The sequence below is a fragment of the Oncorhynchus nerka genome, linkage group LG4 (genome assembly GCF_034236695.1).
Source record: "Oncorhynchus nerka isolate Pitt River linkage group LG4, Oner_Uvic_2.0, whole genome shotgun sequence".
NCBI lineage: Eukaryota > Metazoa > Chordata > Actinopteri > Salmoniformes > Salmonidae > Oncorhynchus > Oncorhynchus nerka.
In genome coordinates, this window is record NC_088399.1 from 103575488 (window position 1) to 103598689 (window position 23202).

Sequence of the window (23202 nt, forward strand, 5' to 3'; positions counted from 1 at the left end):
TATGCAACAGTTTGGGCCGCTTTGCGAACTAATTTGCCAGTATTTTACGTAATTATGAAATAACATTGAAGGTTGTGCAATGTAACAGGAATATTTAGACTCATGGATGCCACCCGTTAGATAAAATACGGAATGGAATAAATTTTTGTTTTCGAGGTGATAGATTCCAGGATTTGACCTAAGGCTCGTATTTCTGTGTGTTTAAATCAAATAAAAAAATGAAATCAAATGTATTTGTCACATACACATGGTTAGCAGATGTTAATGCGAGTGTAGCGAAATGCTTGTGCTTCTAGTTCTGACAATGCAGTAATAACCAACGAGTAATCTAACCTAACAATTCCAAAACTACTACCTTATTATACACACAAGTGTAAAGGGATAAAGAATATGTACATAAAGATATATGAATAAGTGATGGTACAGAACGGCATAGGCAAGATGCAGTAGATGGTATCGAGTACAGTATATACAGTGGGGCAAAAAAGTATTTAGTCAGCCACCAATTGTGCAAGTTCTCCCACTTAAAAAGATGAGAGAGGCCTGACAATGATCCCAAACACACGGCCCGGGCAATGAAGGAGTGGCTTCGTAAGAAGCATTTCAAGGTCCTGGAGTGGCCTAGCCAGTCTCCAGATCTCAACCCCATAGAAAATCTTTGGAGGGAGTTGAAAGTCTGTGTTGCCCAGCAACAGCCCCAAAACATCACTGCTCTAGAGGAGATCTGCATGGAGGAATGGGCCAAAATACCAGCAACAGTGTGTGAAAACCTTGTGAAGACTTACAGAAAACGTTTGATCTCTGTCATTGCCAACAAAGGGTATATAACAAAGTATTGAGATAAACTTTTGTTATTGACCAAATACTTATTTTCCACCATAATTTGCAAATAAATTCATAAAAAATCCTACAATGTGATTTTCTGGATTTTTTTTCTCATTCTGTCTGTCATAGTTGAAGTGTACCTATGATGAAAATTACAGGCCTCTCTCATCTTTTTAAGTGGGAGAACTTGCACAATTGGTGGCTGACTAAATACTTTTTTGCCCCACTGTACATGTGAGATGTAGAGTATGTAAACATTATATTAAGTAGCATTGTTTAAAGTGGCTAGTGATATATTTTACATCAATTTCCATCAATTCCCATTATTAAAGTGGCTGGAGTTGAGTGTGTGTTAGTGGTGGCTGTTTAACAGTCTGATGGCCTTGAGATAGAAGCTGTTTTTCAGTCTCTCGGTCCCTGCTTTGATGCACCTGTGCTGACCTCACCTTCTGGATGATAGCGGGGTGAACAGGCAGTGGCTCGGGTGGTTGTTGTCCTTGATGAATTTTATGGCCTTCCTGTGACATCGGGTGGTGTAGGTGTCCTGGAGGGCAGGTAGTTTGCCCCCGGTGATGCGTTGTGCAGACCTCACTACCCTCTGGAGAGCCTTACGGTTGTGGGCGGAGCAGTTGCCATACCAGGCGGTGATACAGCCCGACAGGATGCTCTCGATTGTGCATCTGTAGAAGTTTGTGAGTGCTTTTGGTGACAAGCCAAATTTATTCAGCCTCCTGAGGTTGAAGAGGCGCTGCTGTGCCTTCTTCATAACGCTGTCTGTGTGGGTGGACCAATTCAGTTTGTCTGTGATGTGTATGCCGAGGAACTTAAAACTTGCTACCCTCTCCACTACTGTTCCATCGATGTGGATAGGGGGGTGTTCCCTCTGCTTTTTCCTGAAGTCCACAATCATCTCCTTAGTTTTGTTGACGTTGAGTGTGAGGTTATTTTCCTGACACCACACTCCGAGGGCCCTCACCTCCTCCCTGTAGGCCGTCTCGTCGTTGTTGGTAATCAAGCCTACCACTGTTGTGTCGTATGCAAAATAGATGATTAAGTTGGAGGCGTGCATGGCCACGCAGTCGTGGGTGAACAGGGAGTACAGGAGAGGGCTCAGAACGCACCCTTGTGGGGCCCCAGTGTTGAGGTTCAGCGGGGTGGAGATGTTGTTACCTACCCTGACCACCTGGGGGCGGCCCGTCAGGATGTCCAGGACCCAGTTGCACAGGGCGGGGTCGAGACCCAGGGTCTCGAACTTGATGACGAGTTTGGAGGGTACTATGGTGTTAAATGCTGAGCTGTAGTCGATGAACAGCATTCTCACATAGGTATTCCTTTTGTCCAGATGGGTTAGGGCAGTGTGCAGTGTGGTTGAGATTGCATCGTCTGTGGACCTATTTGGGCAGTTAGCAAATTGGAGTGGGTCTAGGGTGTCAGGTAGGGTGGAGGTGATATGGTCCTTGACTAGTCTCTCAAAGCACTTCATGTTGACGGAAGTGAGTGCTACGGGGCGGTAGTCGTTTAGCTCAGTTACCTTAGCTTTCTTGGGAACAGGGACAATGGTGGCCCTCTTGAAGCATGTGGGAACAGCAGACTGGGATAAGGGTTGATTGAATATGTCCGTAAACACACTAGCCAGCTGGTCTGCGCATGCTCTGAGGACGCGGCTGGGGATGCCGTCTGGGCCTGCAGTCTTGCGAGGGTTAACACGTTTAAATGTTTTACTCACGTCGGCTGCAGTGAAGGAGAGTCTGCATGTTTTGGTTGCGGGCCGTGTCAGTGGCACTGTATTGTCCTCAAAGCAGGCAAAAAAGTTATTTAGTCTGCCTGGGAGCAAGACATCCTGGTCTGTGACGGGGCTGGTTTTCTTTTTGTAATCCGTGATTGACTGTAGACTGTAGACCCTGCCACATACCTTTTGTGTCTGAGCCGTTGAATTGCGACTCTACTTTGTCTCTATACTGACGCTTAGCTTGTTTGATTGCCTTGCGGAGGGAATAGCTACACTGTTTGTATTCGGTCATGTTTCCGGTCACCTTGCCCTGGTTAAAAGCAGTGGTTCGCGGTTTCAGTTTCACGCGAATGCTGCCATCAATCCACGGTTTCTGGTTTGGGAATGTTTTAATGGTTGCTATGGGAACGACATCTTCAATGCACTGTCTAATGAAATCGCTCACCGAATCAGCGTATTTGTCAATGTTGTTGTTGGACGCAGTGCGGAAAATATCCCAGTCCACGTGATGGAAGCAGTCTTGGAGCGTGGAATCAGATTGGTCGGACCAGCGTTGAACAGACCTGAGCGGGAACTTCTTGTTTTAGCTTCTGTCTGAATGCAGGGAGCAACAAAATGGAGTCGTGGTCAGCTTTTCCGAAAGGAGGGCAGGGGAGGGCTTTATATGCGTCACGGAAGTTAGAATAGCAATGATCCAAGGTTTTACCAGCCCTGGTTGCGCAATCGATATGCTGATACAATTTAGGGAGTCTTGTTTTCAGATTAGCCTTGTTAAAATCCCCAGCTACAATGAATGCAGCCTCAGGATATGTGGTTTCCAGTTTGCAAAGAGTCAAATAAAGTTAGTTCAGAGCCATTGATGTGTCTGCTTGGGGGGGAATATATACGGCTGTGATTATAATCGAAGAGAATTCCCTTGGTAGATAATGCGGTCGACATTTGAATGTGAGGAATTCTAAATCAGGTGAACAGAAGGACATGAGTTCCTGCATGTTGTTGTGACCACACCACGTCTCGTTAACCATAAGGCAGACGCCCCCGCCGCTCTTCTTACCAGAAAGATGTTTGTTTCTGTCCAGCTGGCTGCACCAATTCCGTTAGCGTTAGCGATTCCGTTAGCGTCTCTCCAGTGAGCCATGTTTCCGTGAAGCAAAGAATGTTACAGTCTCTGATGTCTGGAATGCTACCCTTGCTCGGATTTCATCAACCTTGTTGTCAAGAGACTGGACATTGGCGAGTAGTATGCTAGGGAGTGGTGCGCGATGTGCCCGTCTCCGGAGCCTGACCAGAAGGCCGCTTCATTTCCCTCTTTTACGACGTCTTTGTTTTGGGTCGCCTGGCTGGGATCCATTCCGTTGTCCTGGGTGAAAGGCAGAACACAGGATCCATTCCGTTGTCCTGGGTGAAAGGCAGAACACAGGATCCATTCAGTTGTCCTGGGTGAAAGGCAGAACACAGGATCCATTCCGTTGTCCTGGGTGAAAGGCAGAACACAGGATCCATTCCGTTGTCCTGGGTGAAAGGCAGAACACAGGATCCATTCCGTTGTCCTGGGTGAAAGGCAGAACACAGGATCCATTCCGTTGTCCTGGGTGACAGGCAGAACACAGGATCCATTCCGTTGTCCTGGGTGACAGGCAGAACACAGGATCCGCTTCGGGAAAGTCATATTCCTGGTCGTACTGATGGTGATTTGACGTTGCTCTTATATTCAGTAGTTCTTCCCGACTGTATGTAATGAAACCTAAGATGAAACCTACCTGGGGTACCAATGTAAGAAATGACACGTAAAAAAACTAAAAACTGCATAGTTTCCTAGGACCGCGAGCAGTCTGACTGAGGGGTGGTAGGCAGCAGCAGGCTCGTAATAGTCAAAGGTATATGGTTTTAGAGTTATAATTCCTGAAATAGTTCCTTCATTATTTGACCGTTCATGTCTTATAATTCCTGTAATAAGGTCTGTGTTTCGTTCTTGAACTTGTTCAAAGAATGTCTTGGTTCCAATTCATTATTTTACCGTTCATGTCTTCCATAGAGAATGTCTTGATCTACTTCCAATAAGGTCTGTGTTTCGTTCTTAAACCATCTCTGTTCATGTCTTCCATAGAGAATGTCTTGATCTACTTCCAATAAGGTCTGTGTTTCGTTCAGGCTTAAACCACCTCTGTTCATGTCTTCCATAGAGAATGTCTTGATCTACATCAAATCTGTGTTTCGTTCAGGCTTAAACCACCTCTGCGTTGTGATACCCGTGTAGATCTCACTAGGATAAGGTAACGTTTGTCAACATATTTTCTTAAATCCACTCTACAAAAAAATGATCTTGGCTTATATTTAGCCAATATTGATCAGAGTTACCTTGTCCTATGGATATCTACAGTTATAAAATTGGCAAGGTGGTGTAAGCCTACACGAAAAACAGACCTTATTTTAAGTGAATATAAAAATATCCTATGGAATAAATGAAGGAACCGCTTTTCAGATTTTGCTAGAAGGTGTCATGGGAATTATGACTCGCACTTTGGTAGTCAATTCTTACCATGTCCATTATTAAAATAGGATTTCCTGCATATAGAAATGACAGTTTTTGTTTTCAACATTCATCACAGGTAACTTGAACTCTATTTTTATTCAAACAGTTGAGAGTATTTGTCTCCTAAGCAGACTCTTCAGTATCATTGTCACTTCAGAGCTGTGTGTGTGTGTGTGTGTGTGTGTGTGTGTGTGTGTGTGTGTGTGTGTGTGTGTGTGTGTGTGTGTGTGTGTGTGTGTGTGTGTGTGTGTGTGTGTGTGTGTGTGTGTGTGTGTGTGTGTTTTACAGATGGCAGAGAAAAGCAGAGCACCAGTGTGGGACTATTACATGGAATTGGCACCAGGGAAAGCAAGGTGTCTTATTTGTGATAAAGATGTAAGCATGGGGTCAGCAACGGCTAAATCAAAACATACCACCAACCTGTGGAATCACCTTAAGAACACCCATCCAAAAGCCCATATGTATTTTATTAAGTTAAAATAAAATTGTTCATTCAGTATTGTTGCAATTGTCATTATTACAAAAATGTGTATATATATATATATATAGATGTTAAAAATCGACCGATTAATCGGTATCTGTTTTTTTTGTCCTCCAATAATCGGCATCGGCGGTGAAAAATCATAATCGGTCGACCTCTAATCCTGACTGGTTGTTTCACTGCCTAGTATGGCAACTGCTCGGCCTCCGACCGGAAGGCACTAAAGAGGGTAGTGTGAACGGCCAAGTACATCACTGGAGCCAAGCTTCCTGCCATCCAGGACCTCTATACCAGGCGGTGTCAGAGGAAGGCCCTAAAAATGGTCAAAGACTCCAGCCGCCCTGGTCATAGCCTGTTCTCTCTGCCACTGCACGGCAAGCGGTACCGGAGCGCCAAGTCTAGGTCCAAGAGGCCTTTAAATAGCTCCTACCCCCCAAGCCGTAAGACTCCGGAACAGCTAACCAGACCATTTGCATTGCCCCCTTTCTACCCCCCCGACACACACACTGCTGCTACTCTCTGTTATTATTTATGCAAACCAATATGTGGTTGTAAGGCTGGTTGGTTATTTAGGATGCAAGGTTGAGGTTAGCTTGTGGTAAGGTGATCTCAGTCATGTCCCTCAGTCTGAGTCTCATTGGGGAGGGAGGGGGTAGAAAGGAGAATAAACTAAAGCAGCACAGTCATGATGATGTGAGGACTCGCTTTTCTGTCTGCTTGTCTTTCTGCTTGTCTGTCTGTCTGCCTGTCTGCCTACCTGTCTGTCTGTCTGGAAGTCTGCCTGCCCGTCTGTCTGTTTGCCTGTCTGCCTGCCCGTCTGTCTGTTTGCCTGTCTGCCTGCCCGTCTGTCTGTTTGCCTGTCTGCCTGCCCGTCTGTCTGTTTGCCTGTCTGCCTGCCCGTCTGTCTGTTTGCCTGTCTGCCTGCCCGTCTGTCTGTTTGCCTGTCTGCCTGCCCGTCTGTCTGTTTGCCTGTCTGCCTGCCCGTCTGTCTGTTTGCCTGTCTGCCTGGCCGTCTGTCTGTTTGCCTGTCTGCCTGGCCGTCTGTCTGTCTGCCTGTCTGCCTACCTGTCTGCCTACCTGTCTGCCTGTCTGCCTGTCCGTCTGTCTGTCTGCCTGTCTGCCTACCTGTCTGCCTACCTGTTTGCCTGTCTGCCTGGCCGTCTGTCTGTCTGCCTGTCTGCCTGCCTGTCTGCCTACCTGTCTGCCTGTCTGCCTGCCCGTCTGTCTGTTTGCCTGTCTGCCTACCTGTCTGTCTGTTTGCCTGTCTGCCTACCTGTCTGTCTGTTTGCCTGTCTGCCTGTCTGCCTACCTGTCTGTCTGTCTGTCTGTCTGCCTACCTGTCTGCCTGCCCGTCTGTCTGTTTGCCTGTCTGCCTACCTGTCTGTCTGTTTGCCTGTCTGTCTGCCTGTCTGTCTGTTTGCCTGTCTGCCTACCTGTCTGTCTGTTTGCCTGTCTGCCTACCTGTCTGTCTGTTTGCCTGTCTGTCTGCCTGTCTGTCTGTTTGCCTGTCTGCCTACCTGTCTGTCTGTTTGTCTGTCTGCCTGCCTGTCTGTCTGTTTGCCTGTCTGTCTGTCTGCCTACCTGTCTGTCTGTTTGCCTGTCTGTCTGCCTGTCTGTCTGTTTGCCTGTCTGCCTACCTGTCTGTCTGTTTGTCTGTCTGTCTGCCTGTCTGTCTGTTTGCCTGTCTGCCTACCTGTCTGTCTGTCTGTCTGTCTGTCTGTCTGCCTGCCTGTCTGTCTGTTTGCCTGTCTGCCTGGCCTCCCCCTTATAAGATGATCCCATTACATGGCAATGTGGGTTGAAGTTTGGCATTAAACATGTGGTAGACAGTCGAGGTTTAAACATGTGGTAGACAGTCGAGGTTTAAACATGTGGTAGACAGTCGAGGTTTAAACATGTGGTAGACAGTCGAGGTTTAAACATGTGGTAGACAGTCGAGGTTTAAACATGTGGTAGACAGACGAGGTTTAAACATGTGGTAGACAGTCGAGGTTTAAACATGTGGTAGACAGTCGAGGTTTAAACATGTGGTAGACAGTCGAGGTTTAAACATGTGGTAGACAGTCGAGGTTTAAACATGTGGTAGACAGTCGAGGTTTAAACATGTGGTAGACAGTCGAGGTTTAAACATGTGGTAGACAGTCGAGGTTTAAACATGTGGTAGACAGTCGAGGTTTAAACATGTGGTAGACAGTCGAGGTTTAAACATGTGGTAGACAGAGGTTTGGCAGGGACATTTTAGGTACAATTTTAGTGTGTGTGTGTGTGTAGTTTTGCATGGGGGATTTTTGGGACGTTTTAGTGTGTGTGTGTGTGTAGTTTTGCATGGGGGATTTTTGGGACGTTTTAGTGTGTGTGTGTGTGTAGTTTTGCATGGGGGATTTTTGGGACGTTTTTAGTGTGTGTATGTGTGTAGTTTTGCATGGGGGATTTTGGGACGTTTTAGTGTGTGTGTGTGTGTAGTTTTGCATGGGGATTTTTGGGACGTTTTAGTGTGTGTGTGTGTAGTTTTGCATGGGGGATTTTTGGGACGTTTTAGTGTGTGTGTGTGTGTAGTTTTGCATGGGGGATTTTTGGGACGTTTTAGTGTGTGTGTGTGTGTAGTTTTGCATGGGGGATTTTGGGACGTTTTTAGTGTGTGTGTGTGTGTGTAGTTTTGCATGGGGATTTTTGGGACGTTTTAGTGTGTGTGTGTGTGTAGTTTTGCATGGGGGATTTTTGGGACGTTTTAGTGTGTGTGTGTGTGTAGTTTTGCATGGGGGATTTTTGGGACGTTTTAGTGTGTGTGTGTGTGTAGTTTTGCATGGGGGATTTTTGGGACGTTTTAGTGTGTGACTGTGTGTCACAGGGTGATATGTGGCGGTAGAGGGTTTGGAGGCATACAGCTAGCTGGCTGTGTTTGGCTGTCTCAGTCTCCTCCTCTCCAGTCTCAGCCTCCAATCCTGGGCTTCCTCACTCTCCCTCCCTCCCTCCTCCCCTGTCAGATCACCCTGTCTCCTTTCCATCTTCCCCCCTCAGATCTTCCCTTCTCCTCTCCTTCCTCCCCCTCAGATGTCCCCTTCTCCTCTCCCTCCTCCCCCCTCAGATCTCCCCCCCCACATCTCCCCTTCTCCTCTCCTTCCTCCCCCCTCAGATCTCCCCTTCTCCTCTCCCTCCTCCCCAGTCAGATCTCCCCTTCTCCTCCCCCTCAGATCTCCCCTTCTCCTCTCCTTCCTCCCCCTCAGATCTCCCCTTCTCCTCTCCCTCCTCCCCAGTCAGATCTCCCCTTCTCCTCCCCCTCAGATCTCCCATTCTCCTCTCCTTCCTCCCCCTCAGATCTCCCCTTCTCCTCTCCTTCCCCTCCTTCCCCCAGATCACCCCTTCTCCTCTCCCTCCTCCCTCCTCATATCTCCTCTCCTTCCTCCCCCTCAGATCTCCCCTTCTCCTCTCCTTCCCCCCAGATCTCCCCTTCTCCTCTCCCTCCTCCCCAGTCAGACCTCCCCCTCAGATCTCCCCTTCTCCTCTCCTTCATCCCCCCAGATCTCCCCTTCTCCTCTCCTTCCCCCTCCTTCCCCCAGATCTCCCCTTCTCCTCTCCTACCCCTCCTTCCCCCAGATCTCCCCTTCTCCTCTCCTTCCCCCAGATCTCCCCTTCTCCTCTCCTTCATCCCCCCAGATCTCCCCTTCTCCTCTCCCTCCTCCCCCTCAGATCACCCTTTCTCCAAGGCAGTTAACCCCCAAAACAGGGAAGTTAAACCTCAAAACAAGGCAGTTGACCACCAAAACAAGGCAGTTACCCCCTCAAAACAAGGCAGTTACCCCCAAAAACAAGGCAATTACCCCCAAAACAAGGCAGTTAAACCTCAAAACAAGGCAGTTAACCCTCAAAACAAGGCAGTTAACCACCAAAACAAGGCAGTCACCCCCTCAAAACAAGGCAGTTACCCCCAAAACAAGGCAATTACCCCCAAAACAAGGCAGTTAAACCTCAAAACAAGGCAGTTAACCACCAAAACAAGGCAGTCACCCCCTCAAAACAAGGCAGTTACCCCCAAAACAAGGCAATTACCCCCAAAACAAGGCAGTTAAACCTCAAAACAAGGCAGTTAACCCTCAAAACAACAGCTCCCTGGGCGCCAATGACGTGCAATCCACCTGCACCTCTCTGATTCAGAGGGTTAAATGCGGTAGACACATTTCGGTTGAATACATTCAGTTATGCAACTGACTTGGTTTCCCTCCCTCCTATCCGGTCAGATCGTGAGCACAGCTGTTTTCTTTCTGTTATGAAACGGCAGGCCTAAGAGAGGAAACAGAAAATGGTTTCATGAAATATAGATCTGATTCTGCAGCCTAAACAGAGCCTCAGCCAGGTTCACTGTGTGTGTGTGTGTGTGTGTGTGTGTGTGTGTGTGTGTGTGTGTGTGTGTGTTTGTGTGTGTGTGTGTTTGCGTGCGTGCGTGCGTGCGTGTATGTACTTGTCTGCGTATGTGCGTGCGTGTGTATGTGTGTACTTTTCTCAGTATCTGAGCTCACATAAAGAAGTTAGAGAGGGTCTTATGTAATGCCTCTCCTCTCCTGCTGCATTCTCCAAGACACACATACACACACGCGCACACACATACACACACATACACACACATACACACACATACACACGCACACACACGCTCGCCAGCCAGCCAGCCAGCCAGCCAGCCAGCCATATTCCTTTAATAAGCAAAGACGCTTGCGTTGACCTGAATTGTGTGAAAGTGGTGTTGCATACCTTCACCACCCATCAAGAAGTCCAGGACCCATTTGCACAGGGCGGGGTTCAGACCTAGGGTCCTTTAGCTTAGTGATGAGCTTGGAGGGCACTATGTTGTTGATGGCTGAGCTGCAGTCGATTCACAGCATTCTTACATACTGTAGGTCCTCTTGTCCAGATGAGATAGGGCAGTGGGCAGTGTGATGGCGAATGCGTCCTCCGTGGATCTGTTGGGGCGGTATGCAAATTGTAGAGGGTTTACTCTAGGACGTCGAGCAAGGTGGAGGTGATATGGGCCTTGATTAGACTCAAAGCACTTCATGATGACAGAGGTGAGTGCTGTGGGGAGATAGTCATTTCATTCAGTCACCTTGGTTTTCTAAACTTGCTTGGGTAGAGAAACAATGGTGAACATCTTGAAGCAGGTGGGGACAACAGACTGGGATAGAGAGAGATTGAATATGTCCGTAAACACTCCAGACAGCCATGCTCTGATGACGCGCCTGGTGGAGAGGGGGTTTCTCTACCACCTGAGTCACACTGGATCCCCAGGCCCAAATATATACCCACACAGGAACCCCAGACCCAAATATATACCCACACAGGATCCCCAGACCCAAATATATATACCCACACAGGAACCCCAGCCCCAAATATATACCCACACAGGAACCCCAGCCCCAAATATATACCCACACAGGAACCCCAGCCCCAGTATATACCCACACAGGATCCCCAGCCCCAGTATATACCCACACAGGAACCCCAGCCCCAAATATATACCCACACAGGAACCCCAGCCCCAAATATATACCCACACAGGAACCCCAGCCCCAAATATATACCCACACAGGATCCCCAGCCCCAAATATATACCCACACAGGAACCCACAGGATACCTAGCCCCAAATATATACCCACACAGGAACCCCAGCCCCAAATATATACCCACACAGGATACCCAGCCCCAAATATATACCCACACAGGATCCCCAGCCCCAATATATACCCACACAGGATACCCAGCCCCAAATATATACCCACACAGGAACCCCAGCCCCAAATATATACCCACACAGGATACCCAGCCCCAATATATACCCACACAGGATACCCAGCCCCAATATATACCCACACAGGATACCCAGCCCCAATATATACCCACACATGATACCCAGCCCCAATATATACCCACACAGGATCCCCAGCCCCAAATATATACCCACACAGGATCCCCAGCCCCAAATATATACCCACACAGGATACCCAGCCCCAATATATACCCACACAGGATACCCAGCCCCAAATATATACCCACACAGGATACCCAGCCCCAGAATATACCTACACAGGATACCCAGCCCCAGTATATACCTACACAGGATACCCAGCCCCAAATATATACCCAGCCCCAGTATATACCTACACAGGATACCCAGCCCCAGTATATACCTACACAGGATACCCAGCCCCAGTATATACCCACACAGGATACCCAGCCCCAGTATATACCCACACAGGATACCCAGCCCCAGTATATACCTACACAGGATACCCAGCCCCAGTATATACCTACACAGGATACCCAGCCCCAGTATATACCTACACAGGATACCCAGCCCCAGTATATACCTACACAGGATACCCAGCCCCAGTATATACCTACACAGGATACCCAGCCCCAGTATATACCCACACTGGAACCCCAGCCCCAGTATATACCCACACAGGATACCCCAGCCCCAGTATATACCTACACAGGATACCCAGCCCCAGTATATACCTACACAGGATACCCAGCCCCAGTATATACCTACACAGGATACCCCAGCCCCAGTATATACCTACACAGGATACACCCAGCCCCAGTATATACCCACACTGGAACCCCAGCCCCAGTATATACCCACACTGGAACCCCAGCCCCAGTATATACCCACACAGGAACCCCAGCCCCAGCCCCAGATACCCAGCCCCATATACCCACACTGGAACCCCAGCCCCAGTATATACCCACACTGGAACCCCAGCCCCAGTATATACCCACACAGGAACCCCAGCCCCAGTATATACCTACACAGGATACCCAGCCCCAGTATATACCCACACTGGAACCCCAGCCCCAGTATATACCCACACTGGAACCCCAGCCCCAGTATATACCCACACAGGAACCCCAGCCCCAGTATATACCTCATACCCAGTATTAGAGGTCAGCCGATTAATCGGAATGGCCGATTAATTAGGGACGATTTCAAGTTTTCATAACATTCGAAAATCTGTATTTTTGGGCACCGATTTGCTGATTTAAAAAAATATATATTGTGTTCATACCTAAGAACACATTCTTATTTTCAATGACGGCCTAGGAACGGTGGGTTAACTGCCTTATTCAGGGGCAGAACGACAGATTTTCACATTGTCAGCTCGGGGGATCCAATCTTGCAACCTTGCACTCCACAAGGAGACCGCCTGTTACGCGAATGCAGTAAGCCAAGGTAAGTTGCTAGCTAGCATTAAACTTATCTTATAAAAACCAATCAATCATAATCACTAGTTAACTACACATGATGATATTGATGATATTACTAGATATTATCTAGCGTGTCCTGCGTTGCATATAATCTGACTGAGCATGCAAGCATACAAGTATCTAAGTATCTGACTGAGCGGTGGTAGGCATTCATTCAAACAGCACTTTCGTGAGTTTTGCCAGCAGCTCTTCGTTGTGCGTCAAGCATGGCTCTGTTTATGACTTCAAGCCTATCAACTCCCGAGATGAGGCTGGTGTAACCGAAGTGAAATGGCTGGCTAGTTAGCGGGGTGCGCGCTAATAGCATTTCAAACGTCACTTGCTCTGAGCCTTCTAGTAGTTGTTCCCCTTGCTCTGCATGGGTAACGCTGCTTCGATGGTGACTGTTGTCGTTGTGTTGCTGGTTCGAGCCCAGAGAGGGACGGAAGCTATACTGTTACACTGGCAATACTAAAGTGCCTATAACAACATCCAATAGTCAAAGGTTAATGAAATTCAAATGGTACAGAGTGAAATTGTCCTATAATTCCTATAATAACTACAACCTAAAACTTCTTACCTGGGAATATTGAAGACTCATGTTAAAAGGAACCACCAGCCTTCATATGTTCTCATGTTCTGAGCCAGGAACTTTTACTTTCTTCTCCAACACTTTGTTTTTGCATTATTTAAACCAAATTGAACATGTTTCATTATTTACTTGAGGCTAAATTGATTTTATTGATGTATTATATTACGTTAAAATAAGTGTTCATTCAGTATTGTTGTAATTGTCATTATTACAAATAAATAAATTTTTAAAAATCATCCGATTAATCGGTATCAGCCATTTTAGGTCCTCCAATAATCGGTATCGGCGTTGAAAATCATAATCGGTCGACCTCTACAAGGTATACATATATCAACAATGGTGGGACCAACATCAATAAGGATAGAGACCCAGTATATACCTCAGACCCAATAGAGACCCAGTATATACCTCAGACCCAATAGAGACCCAGTATATACCTCAGACCCAATAGAGACCCAGTATATACCTCAGACCCAATAGAGACCCAGTATATACCTCAGACCCAATAGAGACCCAGTATATACCTCAGACCCAGTATAGACCCAGTATATACCTCAGACCCAATAGAGACCCAGTATATACCTCAGACCCAATAGAGACCCAGTATATACCTCAGACCCAGTATAGACCCAGTATATACCTCAGACCCAATAGAGACCCAGTATATACCTCAGACCCAATAGAGACCTAGTATATACCTCAGACCCAATAGAGACCTAGTATATACCTCAGACCCAATAGAGACCTAGTATATACCTCAGACCCAATAGAGACCCAGTATATACCTCAGACCCAATAGAGACCTAGTATATACCTCAGACCCAATAGAGACCTAGTATATACCTCAGACCCAATAGAGACCTAGTATATACCTCAGACCCAATAGAGACCTAGTATATACGTCAGACCCAGTATATACCTCAGACCCAGTATACCTCAGACCCAGTATACCTCAGACCCAGTATACCTCAGACCCAGTATAGACCCAGTATATACCTCAGACCCAGTATATACCTCAGACACAATAGAGACCCAGTATATACCTCAGAGTCTGCTTTCTATTCCGCAACAAAGCCTCCTTCACTCACGCTGCCAAGCTTACCCTAGTAAAACTGACTATCCTACCCGGCGATGTCATCTACAAAATTGCTTCCAACACTCTACTCAGCAAACTGGATGCAGTTTATCACAGTGCCATCCGTTTTGTTACTAAAGCATCTTATACCACCCACCACTGCGACCTGTATGCTCTAGTCGGCTGGCCCTCGCTACATATTCGTCGCCAGATCCACTGGCTCCAGGTCATCTACAAGGCCATGCTAGGCAAAGCTCCGCCTTATCTCAGTTCACTGGTCACGATGGCAACACCCATCCGTAGCACGCACTCCAGCAGGTGTATCTCATTGATCATCCCTAAAGCCAACACCTCATTCGGCCGCCTTTCGTTCCAGTACTCTGCTGCCTGTGACTGGAACGAATTGCAAAAATCGCTGAAGTTGGAGACTTTTATCTCCCTCACCAACTTCAAACATCAGCTATCCGAGCAGCTAACCGATCGCTGCAGCTGTACATAGTCTATTGGTAAATAGCCCACCCATTTTCACCTACCTCATCCCCACAGTTTTTTTAAAATTTACTTTTCTGCTCTTTTGCACACCAATATCTCTACCTGTACATGACCATCTGATCATTTATCACTCCAGTGTTAATCTGCAAAATTGTAATTATTCGCCTACCTCCTCATGCCTTTTGCACACATTGTATATAGACTCCCCTTTTTTTATCTACTGTGTTATTGACTTGTTAATTGTTTACTCCATGTGTAACTCTGTGTTGTCTGTTCACACTGCTATGCTTTATCTTGGCCAGGTCGCAGTTGCAAATGAGAACCTGTTCTCAACTAGCCTACCTGGTTAAATAAAGGTGAAATAAAAAATAAAAAATAAAAAGACCCAATATAGACCCAGTATATACCTCAGACCCAGTATAGACCCAGTATATATCTCAGACCCAGTATAGACCCCGTATATACCTCAGACCCAGTATAGACCCAGTATATACCTCAGACCCAGTATAGACCCAGTATATATCTCAGACCCAGTATATGCCTCAGACCCAGTATATACCTCAGACCCAGTATATGCCTCAGCCCCAGTATATACCCAGTATATACCTCAGACCCAGTATACCTCAGACCCAGTATAGACCCAGTATATACCTCAGACCTAGTATATGCCTCAGCCCCAGTATAGACCCAGTATATACCTCAGACCCAGTATAGACCCAGTATATACCTCAGACCCAGTATAGACCCAGTATATACCTCAGACCCAGTATAGACCCAGTATATACCTCAGACCCAGTATAGACCCAGTATATACCTCAGATCCAGTATAGACCCAGTATATACCTCAGACCCAGTATAGACCCAGTATATACCTCAGACCCAGTATAGACCCAGTATATATCTCAGACCCAGTATATGCCTCAGCCCCAGTATAGACCCAGTATATACCTCAGACCCAGTATACCTCAGACCCAGTATAGACCCAGTATATACCTCAGACCCAGTATATACCTCAGACCCAGTATATGCCTCAGCCCCAGTATAGACCCAGTATATACCCAGTATATACCTCAGACCCAGTATACCTCAGACCCAGTATAGACCCAGTATATACCTCAGACCCAGTATAGACCCAGTATATACCTCAGACCCAGTATAGACCCAGTATATACCTCAGACCCAGTATAGACCCAGTATATACCTCAGACCCAGTATAGACCCAGTATATACCTCAGATCCAGTATAGACCCAGTATATACCTCAGACCCAGTATAGACCCAGTATATACCTCAGACCCAGTATAGACCCAGTATATACCTAAGAACCAGTATATACCTCAGATCCATTTAAGTCATTTAAGTCATTTAGCAGACGCTCTTATCCAGAGCGACTTACAAATTGGTGCTTTCACCTTATAACATCCAGTGGAACAGCCACTTTACAATAGTGCATCTAGGTCTTTTAAGGGGGGTGAGAAGGATTACTTTATCCTATCCTAGGTATTCCTTAAAGAGGTGGGGTTTCAGGTGTCTCCGGAAGGTGGTGATTGACTCCGCTGTCCTGGCGTCGTGAGGGAGTTTGTTCCACCATTGGGGGGCCAGAGCAGCGAACAGTTTTGACTGGGCTGAGTGGGAACTGTACTTCCTCAGTGGTAGGGAGGCGAGCAGGCCAGAGGTGGATGAACGCAGTGCCCTTGTTTGGGTGTAGGGCCTGATCAGAGCCTGGAGGTACTGAGGTGCCGTTCCCCTCACAGCTCCGTAGGCAAGCACCATGGTCTTGTAGCGGATGCGAGCTTCAACTGGAAGCCAGTGGAGAGAGCGGAGGAGCGGGGTGACGTGAGAGAACTTGGGAAGGTTGAACACCAGACGGGCTGCGGCGTTCTGGATGAGTTGTAGGGGTTTAATGGCACAGGCAGGGAGCCCAGCCAACAGCGAGTTGCAGTAATCCAGACGGGGAGATGACAAGTGCCTGGATTAGGACCTGCGCCGCTTCCTGTGTGAGGCAGGGTCGTACTCTGCGGATGTTGTAGAGCATGAACCTACAGGAACGGGCCACCGCCTTGATGTTATTTGAGAACGACAGGGTGTTGTCCAGGATCACGCCAAGGTTCTTAGCGCTCTGGGACGAGGACACAATGGAGTTGTCAACCGTGATGGCGAGATCATGGAACGGGCAGTCCTTCCCGGGAGGAAGAGCAGCCCCGTCTTGCCGAGGTTCAGCTTGAGGTGATGATCCGTCATCCACACTGATATGTCTGCCAGACATGCAGAGATGCGATTCGCCACCTGGTCGTCAGAAGGGGGAAAGGAGAAGATTAATTGTGTGTCGTCTGCATAGCAATGATAGGAGAGACCATGTGAGGTTATGACAGAGCCAAGTGACTTGGTGTATAGCGAGAATAGGAGAGGGCCTAGAACAGAGCCCTGGGGACACCAGTGGTGAGAGCACGTGGTGAGGAGACGGATTCTCGCCACGCCACCTGGTAGGAGCGACCTGTCAGGTAGGACGCAATCCAAGCGTGGGCCGCGCCGGAGATGCCCAACTCGGAGAGGGTGGAGAGGAGGATCTGATGGTTCACAGTATCGAAGGCAGTCGATAGGTCTAGAAGGATGAGAGCAGAGGAGAGAGAGTTAGCTTTAGCAGTGCGGAGCGCCTCCGTGATACAGAGAAGAGCAGTCTCAGTTGAATGACTAGTCTTGAAACCTGACTGATTTGGATCAAGAAGGTCATTCTGAGAGAGATAGCGGGAGAGCTGGCCAAGGACGGCACGTTCAAGAGTTTTGGAGAGAAAAGAAAGAAGGGATACTGGTCTGTAGTTGTTGACATCGGAGGGATCGAGTGTAGGTTTTTTCAGAAGGGGTGCAACTCTCGCTCTCTTGAAGACGGGAGGGACGTAGCCAGCGGTCAGGGATGAGTTGATGAGCGAGGTGAGGTAAGGGAGAAGGTCACCGGAGATGGTCTGGAGAAGAGAGGAGGGGATAGGGTCAAGCGGGCAGGTTGTTGGGCGGCCGGCCGTCACAAGACGCGAGATGTCATCTGGAGAGAGAGGGAGAAAGAGGTCAGAGCACAGGGTAGGGCAGTGTGAGCAGAACCAGCGGTGTCATTTGACTTAGCAAACGAGGATCGGATGTCGTCGACCTTCTTTTCAAAATGGTTGACGAAGTCATCTGCAGAGAGGGAGGAGGGGGGGAGGAGGATTCAAGAGGGAGGAGAAGGTGGCAAAGAGCTTCCTAGGGTTAGAGGCAGATGCTTGGAATTTAGAGTGGTAGAAAGTGGCTTTAGCAGCAGAGACAGAGGAGGAAAATGTAGAGAGGAGGGAGTGAAAGGATGCCAGGTCCGCAGGGAGGCGAGTTTTCCTCCATTTCCGCTCGGCTGCCCGGAGCCCTGTTCTGTGAGCTCGCAATGAGTCGTCGAGCCACGGAGCGGGAGGGGAGGACCGAGCCGGCCTGGAGGATAGGGGACATAGAGAGTCAAAGGATGCAGAAAGGGAGGAGAGGAGGGTTGAGGAGGCAGAATCAGGAGATAGGTTGGAGAAGGTTTGAGCAGAGGGAAGAGATGATAGGATGGAAGAGGAGAGAGTAGCGGGGGAGAGAGAGCGAAGGTTGGGACGGCGCGATACCATCCGAGTATATACCTCAGACCCAGTATAGACCCAGTATATACCTCAGACCCAGTATATACCTCAGACCCAGTATAGACCCAGTATATACCTCAGACCCAGTATATACCTCAGCCCCAGTATAGACCCAGTATATACCTCAGACCCAGTATAGACCCAGTATATACCTCAGACCCAGTATAGACCCAGTATATACCTCAGCCCCAGTATAGACCCAGTATATACCTCAGCCCCAGTATAGAGCCAGTATATACCTCAGCCCCAGTATATACCTCAGACCCAGTATAGACCCAGTATATACCTCAGCCCCAGTATAGACCCAGTATATACCTCAGACCCAGTATAGACCCAGTATATACCTAAGCCCCAGTATATACCTCAGACCCAGTATAGACCCAGTATATACCTCAGACCCAGTATATACCTCAGACCCAGTATATGCCTCAGCCCCAGTATAGACCCAGTATATACCCAGTATATACCTCAGACCCAGTATACCTCAGACCCAGTATAGACCCAGTATATACCTCAGACCCAGTATATACCTCAGACCCAGTATAGACCCAGTATATACCTCAGATCCAGTATAGACCCAGTATATACCTAAGAACCAGTATATACCTCAGACCCAGTATATACCTCAGACCCAGTATAGACCCAGTATATACCTCAGACCCAGTATATACCTCAGACCCAGTATAGACCCAGAATATACCTCAGACCCAGTATATACCTCAGACCCAGTATAGACCCAGTATATACCTCAGCCCCAGTATAGACCCAGTATATACCTCAGACCCAGTATAGACCCAGTATATACCTCAGACCCAGTATAGACCCAGTATATACCTCAGCCCCAGTATAGACCCAGTATATACCTCAGCCCCAGTATATACCTCAGACCCAGTATAGACCCAGTATATACCTCAGACCCAGTATATACCTTAGACCCAGTATAGACCCAGTATATACCTCAGACCCAGTATATACCTCAGACCCAGTATATACCTCAGCCCCAGTATAGACCCAGTATATACCTCAGACCCAGTATATACCTCAGACCCAGTATATACCTCAGCCCCAGTATAGACCCAGTATATACCTCAGCCCCAGTATAGACCCAGTATATACCTCAGACCCAGTATATACCTCAGCCCCAGTATAGACCCAGTATATACCTCAGACCCAGTATATACCTCAGCCCCAGTATAGACCCAGTATATACCTCAGACCCAGTATATACCTCAGACCCAGTATATACCTCAGCCCCAGTATAGACCCAGTATATACCTCAGCCCCAGTATAGACCCAGTATATACCTCAGAACCAGTATATACCTCAGACCCAGTATATACCTCAGCCCCAGTATAGACCCAGTATATACCTCAGACCCAGTATATACCTCAGCCCCAGTATAGACCCAGTATATACCTCAGCCCCAGTATAGACCCAGTATATACCTCAGACCCAGTATATACCTTAGACCCAGTATAGACCCAGTATAGACCCTCTCTCAGAATAACATGTCCACACACCCTTGTGGATCAGCAAATAACATTAGTGAACATGTCTGTTTGGTTGTGCTATCTCTGTCGCCCTCTCGTGGTCAGACGAATAACAACACCTAGCTCCAAAATCATCTACATTCTAAACCATACTCTATATAGTGCACTGGAATTTGACATGTATATTAAACCTCTGTGTTTCTCTCTCTGTTTCAGCTGAACTGGAGTTTGTTCAGATAGTAATCATAATGGTGGTGATGACAGTGATGGTGGTGGTGATTATCTGTCTGTTGAACCACAGGCTGTCTGCCCTGGCCTTCTTTAGCAGACAGACACACAGCCACGACCAGGACAGACAGCGGGATCAGGTCAACATGCAGCACGTCAGTACACAACTTCTTACCTACCTACCTACCTACTTACTTACCTACCAGTCTAACTAATAAATGTTGCTTCATCCTCATTTTTATTGATGATTCTGGCTGGGGGCAGTGAGCAGAGCTGGAGGAGTTAGGAGGAGAAAGTATGAGCTAGGAGGAGCTGGATGAGCTAGGAGGAGCTGGAGGAGATAGGAGGAGATGGAGGAGCAAGTAGGAGCTGGAGGAGCTAGGAGGAGATGGTGGAGCAAGTAGGAGCTGGATGAGCTAGGAGGAGCTAGGAGGAGATAGGAGGAGATGGAGGAGCAAGTAGGAGCTGGAGGAGCTAGGAGGAGTTGGATGAGCAAGTAGGAGCTGGAGGAGCTAGGAGGAGCTGGATGAGATAGGAGGAGCTGGAGGAGATAGGAGGAGCTGGATGAGCTAGGAGGAGCTGGAGGAGATAGGAGGAGCTAGGAGGAGCTGGATGAGCAAGTAGGAGCTGGAGGAGCTAGGAGGAGCTGAAGGAGCAAGTAGGAGATGGAGAAGCTAGGAGGAGATGGTGAGCAAGTAGGAGCTGGCGGAGCTAGGAGAAGCTAGGAGGAGCTGGAGGAGCAAGTAGGAGCTGGAGGAGCTAGGAGAAGCTAGGAGGAGCTGGAGGAGCAAGTAGGAGCTGGAGGAGCTAGGAGAAGCTGGAGGAGCAAGTAGGAGCTGGAGGAGCTAGGAGAAGCTAGGAGGAGCTGGAGAAGTTTGGAGGAGCTGGAAGGAGCTAGGAGAAACTAGGAGGAGCTGGAGGAGCTAGGAGGAGCTGGAGAAGCTAGGAGGAGCTATGAGAAGCTAGGAGGAGCTAGGAGAAGCTAGGAGGAGCTAGGAGGAGCTAGGAGAAGCTAGGAGGAGCTGGAGAAGCTAGGAGAAGCTCGAGGAGCACGTAGGAGCTGGAGGAGCTAGGAGGTACTAGGAGGAGCTGGAGAAGTTAGGGGGAGCTAGAAGGAGCTGGGAGGATAGTGCAGTGTACTGCTCCCATTGCTGAGGAGAGGAGAGCGACTGGAGAGAGAGAGAAATTATAGAGAAAGGAAGAAAGAGCAGATATAGACAGCGACAGAGAAAGAGAGATAGATCGATGGATGGATGAGACCCAACCAAATCATGAGAGAACAAAAACATAACTATTTGACACATTGGAAAGAATCAACAAAAAAACTGATCAAACTAGAATGTTATCTGGCCCTAAACAGAGAGTACACAGTGGCAGAATACCTGACCACTGTGACTGACCCACACTTAAGGACAGGTTTGACTATGTACAGACTTAGTGAGCATAGCCTTGCTATTGAGAAAGGCCACCCTAAGCAGACCTGGCTCTCAAGAGAAGACAGGCTATATGCACACTGCCCACAAAATGGTGTCTGGTTGTCTGGGTATTGTTTGAGCTTCCTTCGTGGGCTGGCAGCATGCAGGGAGGGAGGTGGCCTTTACGCTGTTGTAGCATATTACAACATTTAAGAATTCTCTTATTCTGATTTTTTTCCCTCTTTCCAAATACTACTCTTCCCCTGTGTCTCTCACTTCGTTAGCTACCGTAGACTTTCATTATGTTAGTGTAATCAAACTGGCATGACTACATATTCCCTATGTAGTGCACTGCTTTTGACCAGGGCCATAAATAGGGAATATGGTGCCTTTTGTGACACAGACAAGAACTGCAGACTGCAGTGAGAGAGAGAGTGAGAGATAGCTAGAAGGATAGGGAGACAGTGAGAGATAGCTAGAAGGATAGGGAGACAGTGAGAGATAGCTAGAAGGATAGGGAGACAGTGAGAGAGAGTGAGAGATAGCTAGAAGGATAGGGAGACAGTGAGAGTGAGAGAGCTAGAAGGATAGAGAGTGAGACAGTGGTGTCAGGGTTAACCCAACTAGGTTGTTTAGAAACACAGCAAGCTAACAGAACAGCCACAGTGGGGCTCTCCAGCCCCTTCTAGCCACAGCACTGTTAATCAGTACTTTCTGCCAGACGGGGCTCGTTGATTTTTAACAATCTCTCAAATCAATTCAATTCAAAGGGCTTTATTGGCATGGGACACATATGTTTACATTGCCAAAGCAAATGAATTAGATAATAATCAAAAGGGAAATAAACAATAAAGATTGACAGTAAACATTACATTCACAAATGTTACAAAAGAATAAAGATATTTCAAATGTCATATTATGTCTATGTACAGTGTTGTAACGATGTGCAAATAAAGTACAAAATGGAAAATAAATCAACATCTCTCTTCCTCCCTCCCTCCTTCTCTTTTTCCCTCTCCTCTACCTCTCTTTCTCTCTTCCTACCCCTCTCTCCTCTGCTCTCTCCCACCTCTTCTCTTTCTCTTTCCTCTGCCTCTCTCCATCCCCCTTTCTTTCTCCCCTGTTCCTTCTCCCCCTCTCTCTCTCTCTCTCTCTCTCTCTCTCTCTGTCCCTGTCTCTCTCTCGCAGGATGGCTGTGTGTGGCCAACCAACAGTTTGGTGATGCAGCAGGGAACCACAGAGGTGAGTGGATCGTCTACCGTTGTTACGCGTACCTTGCATTGTCATTTGATAGGTTAACACAGTGCAAGCCCCTTTGCTGTTGACTGAGTAATTGCATAATGGCTGGACCCCTGACATATTCAGAGCAGCTTCTCTGTCTTACTTGAATCAGATAACATACATTCAAAGTAGTGTTAATATTTACTTAACCTATGGATTTGATATGCTGCTACACAGTGCAGTGCAG

The 23202-nt window shown here is 47.6% G+C and overlaps 1 protein-coding gene across 1 annotated transcript in view; it reads left to right on the forward strand.

Moving 5' to 3' along the window:
- Positions 1 to 23202, forward strand: part of ldlrad4a (low density lipoprotein receptor class A domain containing 4a) — a 50652-nt gene that overhangs the window by 26408 nt on the left and 1042 nt on the right. The window contains exons 2-3 of the mRNA XM_029647547.2: positions 20308 to 20474; positions 22923 to 22976. Coding sequence (XP_029503407.1) covers positions 20308 to 20474; positions 22923 to 22976 — 221 coding nt within the window. The remainder of the gene's footprint in view (positions 1 to 20307; positions 20475 to 22922; positions 22977 to 23202) is intronic.